This window comes from Mytilus galloprovincialis, chromosome 14, assembly GCF_965363235.1.
Source record: "Mytilus galloprovincialis chromosome 14, xbMytGall1.hap1.1, whole genome shotgun sequence".
NCBI lineage: Eukaryota > Metazoa > Mollusca > Bivalvia > Mytilida > Mytilidae > Mytilus > Mytilus galloprovincialis.
Window position 1 is genome coordinate 10,095,374 of NC_134851.1, and position 13,933 is coordinate 10,109,306.

The 13,933-nt window shown below is 33.2% G+C and overlaps 1 protein-coding gene across 1 annotated transcript; it reads left to right on the top strand.

Moving 5' to 3' along the window:
* The first annotated feature begins 2,796 nt into the window (after nt 1-2,796).
* LOC143059815 (uncharacterized) lies at nt 2,797-10,908 on the top strand. Its single transcript, XM_076233385.1, has 6 exons — nt 2,797-3,048; nt 4,006-4,118; nt 5,060-5,287; nt 7,008-7,115; nt 7,406-9,771; nt 10,739-10,908. Exons 2-6 carry the CDS (start codon nt 4,034-4,036, stop codon nt 10,850-10,852), a joined length of 2,901 nt encoding a protein of 966 aa, XP_076089500.1. The 5' UTR covers nt 2,797-3,048; nt 4,006-4,033; the 3' UTR covers nt 10,853-10,908.
* Nucleotides 10,909-13,933: the final 3,025 nt, after the last annotated feature.

Here is a 13,933-nt window from a genome sequence, read left to right on the forward strand (position 1 = left end):
GGTGCGTAAACAATAAATGGGAGTTTCACCCCTATCATATCTAAAATTATGCATAAAGTGATATTACTTATTAACCATACATATTACAGACCTAGGGTCTTTTGATTTGAGATCCTTTGTTTGTGACCTCGAAATTGAGGTCAAGGTCATAGATTTATTTGACTTTCTAGATTTTGACCTTTGCTTTAGATTCATATTTATAAAGCATAAAGCCATAGGAACTGACATTTTTGACTGATTTTTTATATTTTAATATCAAAATAGATATTTACTGGTGGAAAGACCTTCAATTGTTCTCTGAACAATTGGTTTTTAATTTTATACTGGTTTTGGCTTTTGTATATTTTTCTGTGGTTTATAATTTAACTGTTTGGTTATTCGTTTTTCATGGTCTAATGTTTGTCTAAAATATGTGAGTACTCAGGACTACCTCACGGAAGGTTTGTATGTATACCATTTATAACCTCACGGAAGGTTTGTATGTATATCATTTATAACCTCACGGAAGGTTTGTATGTGTACCATTTATAACCTCACGGAAGGTTTGTATGTGTACCATTTATAACCTCATGGAAGGTTTGTATGTATACTATTTATAACCTCACGTAAGGTTTATATGTATACCATTTCGTACCTCATGGAGGGTTTGTATGTATACCATTTATAACCTCATGGAAGATTTGTATGTTTACCATTTATAACCTCACGGAAGGTTTATATGTATACCATTTCGTACCTCATGGAGGGTTTTAATTGTATGTGTACCATTTCGTACCTCATGGAAGATTTGTATGTATACCAACACGCACAAGGCGTCAACAGAGATGTAGAACGCGGCTTAAAGACAACATTACAATTAAATGATAAGAAAAAGTGAATATATATTTAGTCCATAAAGTACGAAGTGGAAGATGCATTTGTCCATATAGGGTACGAAATGGATTTTATCGTGCCTACGAAATGGTAAATGTTGGGTACGAAATGACATATTTGGGTACGAAATGATCAAGGTACGAAATGACTTCATTCCGTAACACCACTGGGTCAGGTAAGGGTGAAGGTTGGCGCCAGATTAAACGTTCAAACCCTCTACATTTGTTTGCAATTATCAAATGCAAGTCAGGAAAGTGACATATCTCGTTTCTCGTTATTTCTATACATTAGATCGTTGATTTTCCTTTTTAAATGGTTTTACACTAGTCATTTTAGGGTCCTATATAGCTTGCTGTTCGATGTGAAGCAAGGCTCCGTGTTGAAGACCGTACCTTGACCTATAATGGGTTACTTTTATAAATTGTGACTTGGATCGAGAGTTTTCTCATTAGCACTCATACCACATCGTCTTATATCTATTGTCAGCACACTTTGCTTTCATTGTAAAAAATAAACTTAAAATGGTCTAATTGAACACTTTGCTTTCGTCGTCTATAACCCAAAATGGGGTGAGAAACACTTTGCTGTCGTCGTCTATAACCAAAAATAGGGCGAAACTCACTTTGCTTTCGTCGACTATAACCAAAAATGGGGCGAGACACGCTTTGCTTTCGTCGTCTATAACCAAAAATGGGGCGAGACACACTTTGCTTTTGTCGTGTAAGAGCTTCATCAGCATTTTACAACTTAGTATAAGAATAAGGAAAGGAATATTTAAAATTAATTCACTATCTTGGTGTATTCAGTGGTGTATTGACGGAAATTGAAACCGTTATCGAAAATCCATACACCAATTCGGATACGCCTAAGGGTGAATGATTTTTTAGCAATTATGTTAATTTCTATACAGCCCTGATAACACCAAGAAAATATTTCTATTTTTATGCCCTATTTATGGGCATTACGTTTTCTGGTCTGTGCGTGCGTCCATCCTTTCGTCCGTTCGTCCGTCCGTCTGTCCCGCTTGAGGTTAAAGTTTTTGATCGAGGTAGTTTTTGATGAAGTTGAAGTCCAATCAACTTGAAACTTAGTACACATGTTCCCTATGACATGATCTGTCTTATTTTAATGCCAAATTAGAGATTTTACCTCATTTTTCAAGGTCTACTGAACATAGAAAATGATAGTGCAGATGGGTATCCGTGTACTGGGGACATGTTTTTCATGTTTTATGCTCCTTCATGATGAAGTCAAATGTCTTTACTGCAGATTTATTCTATATTCTTCTATAACATTTAATTAGTCGAATTTTGTGTTTACTCACAAAAAAGTATGTTAAGTAAGGGGACCCTTTAATTTTTGGAGGGAGGACGAGGGGAGGATGATTTTGAAAATGAGTACCTTAGCCTGATAAGAACTGAAATGTCATGAATTTTGCACAATATTCTGCAACACAAAACGCAGAATACAATTGTGTATAAAAGTAAAAAATAGTTTAATAAAAGATTTAAGCACGTGTGACAGTAGTTGAAAATAAATGATCAATACGAAATAAAAAAAAAAAATGTTGGCCACATTTAAACACGAAGTTGAAGAACATAGCAAGCAACACATCCCAAATGTATGTGCCAAATACGGATAGGGCTATCTATCATGTCTATGCATGGGGGTAGAGAAACTTTTTCAAAAAATGTTTAAAAATAGTTTGAACCTTCTAGAAGTATATAAGGAATCGAAAAACTACATCTCACATCATAGTATTTCCTAATTTCTTTTACTACATTTTCGCCATATTAAACAAGTTATATATCTACCCTTTAAATAGGTTAGCACATTAATTCAAGTTAAGACATGTATAGAAGATCAATTCTAATAGGGTTGTATTTAAAATATATATCGATTCTGTTAAAAGGTCATGGTTAACCCACATAACTGTGAATAGAAATTGTTACACATGATAAATTGGTATTTTTGGTGTGTATGGAATTTGTAATTCCCAATATATTGGTTAGAAAGTCTTATCAGGATCAGATTACGAAATGCTGTAATATTTAGTTTTTGAGATTCGTGACAACGTACTAACTGAAGCGAGCGTTGCTTTGTTGTTATTTTGATGGAAACAAGTAAATATTTAAACAGATATCAGATATAGTGGACAACATTTTCAATGTATTGGTTAGTATTTTTTTCTTTTAAACTTGAGTACAAGTGTAAGCATTCTCACAATTGAAATATGTATGATGAAACCTAAATAGAAAAAAACAAGCAATGGTACTTTAGTATATTCGAACCAAAACACAACCTAGGGGAGACAATTCACGCTGGTACTAGTATACTTTCTTATATTTATGTGTGCTTATATACGGTTATTCTTGTAAATAATTTTTAACCTGTCTGACGACCGTCCGTCAGTCAACCAGTTAGCCTCGGTCAGTCTGTCGGTCATTTTCGTTTCAAGATGCTAACTTAAATACTAAATCGTGACATCGCATTGCTACTTCACTTAGATATATGTTCACATATATGATAGTAAGAAACAATTGCCGCGAAAGTTACGATGTCAAAGGTCAAGGTCATAGTAACTAATTTATATAAAAAAATAGACAAAAAAAATCTCATTACATAATTTATATTGAATTTCATGTATACTTGTTACATATACTATTATTAATAATAATGTTTTTTAGTTGCCTGAAATAGGACAATAGGCAGATATTTGTATATACATGTTAAAAGGTTTCAGAATATTCAATAAAATATCATATATATGGTATTTTAGCTTGAATTGCATAAAAATCAGATATGATGAAAGACGGGCCACTATTGATTGTGAGATCCCTATGTTCATGGCAAAGGTTATAGTTATAACGAATAGGCCGTTTTTTTGTGTTTGTAAGTTGCATATAGATCACATAGTATGAGTGAACAGAACAAAACTATATCATCAGCTCTCTATAAGTTTTCTCCCTTTTTACTGGGGACATCATCAGGGAGTATGTGAGCTTGCTCACTAAAGGCTCAATAATTCAAAATGATTCGAGGGAATAGGCCAACCAAAAATGCATTCTTTTTTTTTTAAAGAACTTTGACCCTAATAATAATTGGTAAAACTATTTTTTTCTCACAATTTAGATTCATGATATTATATAATACTTAAAATATGGACTCTATGGATGATTCATTAGTGAACTACAGTTCCAGATATGAAAAGATCTGCCAGCGGCTTGCTAGAAGTCTTTCAGTAGGTAAGGATTTAATATGGTTCTGTTATAGGTTTATATATAGAACCATTAATTTGGACCCTATCAGAAAGAAATTAGTACACACAGTTTAACACACGCCATATTTACGCATAACTGTAACGTTCAAAACATGTAAAACATTCGAGTGATATTGATATTGATATTATAGCTTTAAGACCTAGGATCACAGTGGAATCTTTTAAACACAAAACTTTTTTTTTTTTTAACTTAGAATGGCATATCTACCTATTTCTCAAATCTTTCCCGACTACCGGAAACAAGTGCGATAACGGTACATGGACTATGTCACATATTTTGATAAAATTTGGCGTACAACTTTGGTTCTTTGAACTGTATCTTAAAATGTAAAATATAGTGCATCTATCTTTTTTATTTTCTGCATTATTACTGATTGAATTCTTTTAACGTTATAGAACATTTGTATAGATAGTACATATAAAATCGACGAAAACAATGAAATAATAATAGGCTGATCATCTAAACAAAAATATGTGAAATATGAAAAAGGAGATGTGGTAATATTGCCAATAAGTCACCTTTTCACAAGAGACGAAATAACACAGAAATTAACAACTATAGGTCACCGTTCGGCCTTCTACAATGAGCAAACCCATATCACATAGTCATCTATAAAAGGCTTCGAAAGGATAAATATACAACAATTCAGAAGTTTATTTACTATAACTTGGCCTTAAGTACATTAATGGATCTGCAACATAATCGATGGAATTACAATGAATGGTTGCAAGGTTTAAAAAAAAAAACATTTTGTAACCTTGATTTTTAACCTGAAAGTTGTATAGCCATAGCAAAGAAGTAATATGCTAATTTATTTTAAGAAAGAAAAAGATATGTGAATACACATTTTTTAAAAACTTATTATTATTAATGAATCTGTAAAAATCCATATTGCTTGTTTTCAGATGACATTAAGAATTTAAAATTTGTCCTTCGAAACAAAGTGGATCAATCTGATCTGAGCTCAATAACAGATGGACGAGAGCTGGTTCACATGCTTGAACGGAAAGAAATCTTAACGGAAGAAAAGTTACCGCACGTGAGATCGATGCTGAAGAATGCTGGGATTGATGGAGTAGATGATATCATCCAATCAGATTATCCTATATCGTCTGAGGGAATTTCAAAACATGGTATGTTATCTGCCGTTATCTACTATTTGGTCGGGCTGTTGTCTCTTTGACACATTCCCCATTTCCATTCTAACGTTAAATTCAATGGTTTAAAATCACTGTAGACTAGTTTGTCAATGTCTTGGCAAGGAAACGAGGATGAGATCAATAGAAATTGACTCAATTAGAGTTATTTGACAAACTGGTGAAACCAATTCTTATATACGGATGTGAAGTATGGGGATATGGAAAAATGACATTATTGAACAAGTCCATCTCAAATTTTTAAAGCATTTACTACACCTCAAGAGATCTACCCCAAGCATGATTGTGTACGGTGAAACTGGACGATACCCATTGGAAATAAGCATTAAATGTCGAATGATATCATATTGGTGCAGGCTGCTTATAGATGAAAATAAGTTATCATCAATCTTATATAAATTTGTATATTCCCGATATCACACAAACAATGATGATATTTTATGGATAAAGAACATTAAAAATATATTAGACAAAGCCGGATTTTCAAACTTATTTTATGTGCAAAATACAGACCTCACCAAATGGTTACCAAAAAGTATCAAACTTAGATTAATTGACCAGTTTAAACAAATTTGGAATTCAGCTATTCAGAACACATCAAAATGCATTACTTATAGGCTCTTTAAGGAAAATTTTGAATTTGAGAATTATTTCAACATCATAAATGACCGAGATATATATACACTTTGTAAATTCCGAACATCGAATCATTCACTGCCAATAGAAAAGGGGAGATGGCATAACATTGACAGATGTGATAGAAAATGTTCAATATGTACGGAAAGAGATATCGGAGACGAATACCACTATATTTTTGTTTGCCCGGCTTTAAAAGATGAAAGAAGAAGATTTATTCCGAATGAACTAATACCAAGACACAACATTATTACATTCAACAAAACCAAAGACACTAAGAAACCTCTGCAATTTTATAAGATGTATTAATAGTAAGCTCACTCCTTCTTAACGACCATAAATTATTTACCATATTTATACTTATAGAAAGTATTTCTTTATAAAATTTTAACTTTACATTTGACTATATAAGCCTATATATATATTCTTTTATATGTTATCTCATCCGAAATTTTGAATTTTATGCATTTTTAATGCATTTTTTATTTTTTTTGCATAGTATTTTTTAACTTCTCTGTAACCTTTGTACTTGCATGGTTTTTTTTATGAGAATAAACTATCTATCAAAACAATACCGGTACTATTACGGAGAGAGCCATTTATGTTTTTCCTTATTTAACCATTTTAGCTATGTTTGTGTTGTATTTACTATTAAGGTGGAACATAAGAGCTAAGAAGAGTTCATATGGCTCGATAACAATAGATATGGGATAAAGGCCAAGGAGAGAACATATCTAAATTTAAAGAACAGGCATATAAACAGCTAAAGTTCATCCGCACGGCCTTCAACAATATTAAGCAAACATAAATTTTATGTTTTTTTTAATCCAGTACCAAATTTAAAAAATGTACGTAAAACAATAATATATTCTGCCGTTTTTACGTCTTTCAACAAAAATTAATTATGTTAAAACATGTTAAACACGACAGCACTTCGAATGGCCATATTGAAAGGCCCTTTTATTGCTGAATAAATCTTGACAATGGCTAGTTCATTCGTGCAATGAAGAAGAAAAATGCATACCAAGAACTTGAAAATTAATTATAATCCATATTGTAGATGGTTTTGACGTCAGATCAATGAATGTTGTTGGAAATTTCAAGGAAACAAAGCAGCTACGTAAAATGATAGACATTGTCGAGACGAAAAGAGCAGTTCTTGTTAAAGGTACTTCGTAATTTTAAAATTTCAAAAGTTGATGTTTTAAATTTTAAGTTTAAAGGACTTAGTTAAGACATAAGTAAATTTTTAGTGCCACCCCAATGATTTGCAATGCAATGTTCTACTTATTGCTTTTCAGTAGAACTTTTATCGTTGACTTTATGTTTTAATTTCAACTGCTGGCTGTTTTATTTTTTTGTTGATGAAATTCTCTAGTATTTACGCAAAATTCACTATTCCTTTAATCAATACAAGTTATGAAAAAGAATTTAAAAAAAATGTTTTTTTCATTACAGGACCCAATGGGTCAGGGAAATCTCAGAGTGCCTTTTGGTATGCCAGAAAGTTTCAGGTAAACGATCGATCTTCCGTTGTCTGGCGAGTTCATTGTAAATCCGAGAGAAGTGTCTATTTATCATTTGCTACACTGATGTCACATTTGAAAATCGAATGTATATTATCTGAATGCGATACACGTGACTGTATTAAAACAATGCTTGACCTTGCCATCGAAAATTTAACCAATCAGAGAAACGTGACCCGGAAGCACTTGATGATTTTGGATGACATCGAATCACCGGAAGACATCATTGTCTACAATGCAATGGACAGGTTTATAACAGCGGAAAATATCTACGTCATAGCAACCTCTAACAAACGATTTTTATCTGACCATTACGAAATATATGGAATGGAAATGAATAAAATGACTGAAAGTGAAGCAATGTCCTTGTTTCCGTTCTCATGCAAAAGGGAGGAAAAACAAGTGAAATTGTTGGCAAAAAATCTGGATTATCTACCCCTGGCTCTGTCACTTGCGGCATCGTATATAAAAATAACACACATCAGCATTTATGAATATAATAAAAATTTGTTAGGTTCTCAGCTTCTGGCAGACACACTGGGGACACAAAGCCTTGCTAAGTCATACAGCATTACGCTGCAACGTGTAGATGATGAAATTACAAACAATTCTCGGAGAGTTCTCTCCCTTGTCCCATATTTAAATCATAACAATATAGCAGTCACAGTCTTAAAAAGTTTTCTATCGGACCAATTATCTAGATCAGAAAAGGAGATAGAAATTAATAAGCTTTTGCTTGTACTTACTAATTATTCATTGGCTACTGTTGAAGGTGTAGGCGAAAAACGGATTTTATCGATGCATGGAGTTTCCTCTTTGATGATTGAGAATGCTAAATCTCAAGAAAAAGTGCGCCAAGATGTGAATCACCTGTTACGTCATTATTGCTATTATTTAGACACCGATGCCCGACTTGTTGAATCAATGAAAAGAAATATATGTTTTATCCATCATGCTGTTTTACTATTGCGGAAATATTGTGATTTGTTAGAGGACTCTTTTGAGAGCAAAGTGTATGAGAGTTATTTATGTTGTTCAATAGGAGTGACATTTCGATTATACGGAAGTACAGAGCTGTCAGCAGACGACTATTTTGCACGTGCAAAACAAATCATTTTCAATGACATTGTATGTATGCCTTTACCAGAAAGAGCGCTACATACGGGTAATGTTACCCATTTAGAGGACTATTTATACGGCAATTTAACCGAACAGGAAGAGGCGAGACAGGTTTTCATGAAATTATTGGAGATATCAATGACCAGTGTTCCGCTACACTTTGTAGAAATTTTTTTGACGAACAAATTCAGAAATGAAAGAGAAATTGAACTATTTCAACATTACGGGAAAATAAACCCAAAAGAGATTCGGAATAATAAATTGCCGTTGCATATTGCCAAAGCTATGACCTTGAAAGATATAATCGTGCCCTTTGCAAATATCAGAGACACATTTTTGATTGACCTTCTTATAACACTGATGAACAACAGTAGTAAAAACAAATGGTGGATGGAGGCAGCAAAAGTAAACCCGCGTGTACGTGGTGGTACTCTTTTCACGGAACAGCAAATCGATAGCCTAACGGAGTTTCGTTTTGCGCATAATCTTGCGCAATATTTGAATAACTATTACCGTGAGCATTACCCGTCCTGTAATCCGTTAGCGAGTACAGTAACAAAACGAAATGGGATTTTATACTTTCTAAGATCAAACGAAAAAATTGAAAGTAATGAACTAAAAGATGTGATTGTAACATTAGATGAAATGTTCAATAACAGTTCTGCTACATTTTATGCATCATTTGGTGTGCTGAAATTGGCGCCAAAATTCAACCTCCATCATAGATGTTTGATCACCCGGATGTTGGTCAAGTGCTATGTAAAATTGTGGGAGAATGACCAAGACCAAAATGATCTTTCGGAAGCTCTATTTCAAGCAGAAAAATTAGTGGGATTATCCAAAGAAATGGAACAGTGGATAGTTTTAACAAGCATTTATCTTGAAATTGCTCAAACCTACCTTCTAAGTCCCACCAAAGAAAATATTCAAAACGCAAAACTGCATTATAAAATGGCTTGTCAGAAGGCAAAGGAGAGTGGTAACATCATTAATACACAATATCATTTGAAAATGTATCAACAGTATATAGACTTCTGTTTAAAATATGGTAGTGTAGCTGACCTTATTGAAGCCGAACAGATATGTCTGGAGATGTTAGAGAGATTTATTCAAAACGAGACTAAGCAAACTATACAGACTCAGTTGAATCGGATTCATCTGAAAATAAGTCAATCGAAGGTAAGACAATACAAAGTATGCTTGATCGTCCTTCTCTCAGATCTTAAGACTCGTTTTTTTCGTACATTTCCGGATAAGTTGTACAAGTCCGTCATTTATTCCTGTTAATGTCGTCTCCCCAAATTATAAACAAAATGTCACTGGACCCTTGTAACCAACAATCAATCAGACATTAATTAATAAATAAAATGATGCATCTAACTTTACTATTTCCTTGAAAGTTTAGTGATGCTCATTTGTTTATGTGTTGCAGTATCTAACTCAGTGAAATTGTAGGCTACAAGTTTTACCCAATAAACTACCAAAAATTAATGGCCACTGAATGTGATTTATTATTTATCACGAATTAGGGAAAATGATTAAAATCAAAATCAAGGAAGCAGCGAATTATTGCTGTTATCCATCTTTATTAAAATTTCACAATGATGCCTTCAACATGAAGCACGATACTAAACCTACCAAACAACTTAAAAGAACAAATTGACAAAAACACAATGTAGTTTACCTATTGATGATTACGCGTCGTATTTTCAAACTCTGTCTATTTTGGGCCACTGCTGCGGATGAATATTAATTGGATAACCAAGAAATGTTAGATCTGCAAATTATCGAAAGCAACTATTTGTTCATCTCTTAGCGGTATTTTAACTCATGGTTTATTTTATTACCTTATGCAGAGTTCCTTTTCGAATCCCAACTCGCACCCGCAAAGTGGAAGGGAATCAATATAAGTTGCAAAACTTGTTTCCCAATCCACTATAAATAAATATGTTTAAAGACCCCACTTTATACTAAATCATCCACAAAAAATAGAGCGGACTTATTAAAGTGATGTCTGTTTTCTGTGTTTAATTTATTAAATCATAACAGTTTGTTCTAAATTCAGTAACCATATTATTAATATCAATATTATCTTTTGTTCCCCCTTTCATGAAGACACTTTCTTATGTGCATTATTCTTTTTCAGTTTAACAGACTATACCAAACACTGAAGACGGCCTTCATGTTAATTATATGTTTAGTTATTGTTATAGTGATGCTATGGTTCGGAATTTACGAAAATGGCCAGCAAGAGCTGTGATGACCTATGTCAGTATTTCGACAGTATTTTGTGCAATAAACTTATATATCTTTAAATGTCTATTTGTGTTTCTTTGAAATAGCGATGACCCTACACCCTAACCATATAATTCGTTGTTTCACTAGTTAACTCGACCTTCAATCTTTTATGGTAATATTCTTTACAAAGCACAAAATGTCAGTATTCACCTCAGAAGATAGCAAAACCTTTAAACAGACTTATCAAGAAGGGAGATAGTTACGATACTGTTGTCAGGTCATTAAAGATTGCATATTTTGGCTTTAATATTGATTCACTTATAGGGTCTTTGCATTGGAATTAAAACACATTTATAAAAAAAAACCAGTTGTTGGCATGCCACGGGTTATGTTCTTCTCATATATGTTATATGATGGTATAATACTAAACCCATAACGGGAGGGATTGTGCCTGATATTCATATGATGAAGACATACTCTTTCAATCAGTTTAAATGTGTATGGAGCTGGCATGTCAGTTACTGCTAGTAGTGTGTTGTTATTTATGTATTATTGTCATTTGTTTATTTTCTTTTGTTACCTATTTTGACATCAGACTCGGACTTCTCTTGAAATGCATTTTACTGTGCGTATCGTTATGCGTTTACTTTTCTACATTGGCTAGAGGTATAGGGGGATGGTTGAGATCTCAAAAAACATGTTAAACCCCGCTGCATTTTTGCACCTGTCCCAAGTCAGAAGCCTCTTGCCTTTGTTAAGTCTTGTATGATTTTTATTTTAGTTTCTTGTGTATAATTTGGAGTTTAGTATGACGTCCATTATCACTGAACTAGTTTATATATTTGTATTGGGGCTAGCTGAAGGACGCCTCCAGGTGCAGTAGTTTATCGCTGCATTGAAGACTTATTGGTGAAATTTTGCTGTGTCTGTTCTATGGTCGGAGAGCGGAGTTAGCGCTATAAAACCAGGTTTAATCCACCATTTTCTACATTTGAAAATGCCTGTACCAAGTCAGGAATATGACAGTTCTTGTCCATTCGTTTTTGATACGTTTTGTTATTTGATTTTGCCATGTGATTATGGACTTTCCGAATTGATTTTCCCTTAAGTTCAGTATTTTTGTGATCTTACTTTTTGACACATTCCCCATTTTCATTCTCAATTTTACTGTTTACAAACACACTGCGTATACATATATGTTGTTGTGTTCGTTCAGTTTTACATCTCAAAAAAGTGTCAAAGACAACTTAAGCCCGAGGAAGTCAATGTGTAAGTTCAGGGGCGGATCCAGCCATTTAAAAAAAAGGGGGGGGGTCCTAACCCAGGACAAAGGGGGGTTCCAATTACATGTCCCCATTCAAATGCATTGATCGTCCAAAAAAAAAGGGGGTTCCAACCCCCGGAACCCCCCCTCTGGATCCACGCCTGAGCTTTATAACAAATGAGCACAGTGAATATTTAAATGTTTCTATATATTCAAAATCCTGAAACTGAGATATTTTCAAAAAGTACAACATACCACTAAGCTCATATTTTTCCTAGCAATGAATGACCGAGGAAATATTAGCTCTTAATAAAATAATCAATCTGTTTCACAAGAAATTTGAAAAGTTTGGAATTTCGACTTAATTACTACAAGGCTGTATATTAAAAATGCAATATTTCTTCGACTCTGAAGATAAAAACAAGACAATAAAGATAATGAAACCCTACCTTTACAAAAAAAATATACTAAAACTATATGGTTACAACTCCATAACGCAAATTTTGATCCTTTCGATTATATAGTTCCTTATATATACAAGAACTTATTCACCCTAGGCCCTCGGGTGCATTACAAAAAACACCAACAGTAAAATGCCTCGGACGTTTCAAATCACAGGCACTCGTCTCAGATTTCCTATATATAGTGGAAATAAATTCTGAGACGAGTGCCTGTGTATTAAATTTATAAAAAAACGTGATGTTAATTTTTTTTATTAATTGAAAAAAATGTAACCATTCAAATCTTTAAAAACTTTTAAAAGACACTTTTGAAAAGATAAATACATGTTGAACCACAGTCACATTGTCACGTTTTATTCCGTGTTTTAAAAAATGCTACGTTTCAACTACGTTTTGAATAAAAATGTCCCATTATTTTGAAAGCTTACTAGGTTCTTATCACGTTTTGCTACGTATTAATACGTGTAGACCCACGTTTCCACCACGCATTGATACGTTACGATGCGTAGTAAGCACGTTTTGTTACGTTCCGCTAGGCTTCAATATGATTTCTTATTATCTGACTCTAATAACAAACAACAGCTATACAGCTAAACAGTTGACGTTTGCGCGGGATTTTAAGTACCGTGGTCATTAATGTCTGTATTTTGTTTCAAGTATTTTGCTAAATAAACCAGTGTAAAAACGTTAAAAAAAACCAGTTCAATCAACTGAGTTCATGTTAAAACTGATTGAAATTTAAACTTTTAAACAAATATTTTGTCAATTCCAACTATAAATAAAAATATGTAAATTCAGAAATTATTGCAAGTTTTTTCTACTGAGAATTCTGCAGCAAGGTGAGTATCGGAATAATTAGAATTCGCATTCAGATGTATGATATCTTCATCACGGGGTAATAACGTCGTCATATCGACGAGCCTGTAACTCAGTGATTTTGTCATAGCTTGGTTTAGTAGGTCATGGTTAAGTTAGGTTATCTCCCACAGCGATTGCTTTTGCTATATTTCAAATGAGCAAATAAAAGCAAAAACAATGTTTGAATCTATATCGTAAGTCTAGCGATCTACATAGGTATTATTATTTCTTAAGAAATTAATGCAGGATAACCAAAATATCGAAATTTATATGGTTTGGTTAAGAAATTGCTATGGTTCAATCAAGATTCTAGAAATTCGTCATGGTTCCAATCAAATTAGTTATGGTTTAAATCCAATTTACACTATATGATTCAGTTTTGTATTGTTAGATTGTTTGAAGCCGCTTATGAAAAAACCCCAGAGATGCACAATTTATAAACTAACTAAAAAGAATTAAGCTTATTCAACCAAAGGACAAGGTTCACTTATGGCACAAAATGGCCTAAAATACTTTATCA

Coding starts and splice junctions, on each gene's coding strand:
- LOC143059815 (XM_076233385.1), top strand. CDS start 4,034: ATGGACTCTATGGATGATTCATTAGTGAACTACAGTTCCAGATATGAA. Junction 7,116..7,405: donor AAGAGCAGTTCTTGTTAAAG/GTACTTCGTAAT, acceptor TTTTCATTACAG/GACCCAATGGGTCAGGGAAA. Junction 9,772..10,738: donor TGAAAATAAGTCAATCGAAG/GTAAGACAATAC, acceptor ATTCTTTTTCAG/TTTAACAGACTATACCAAAC.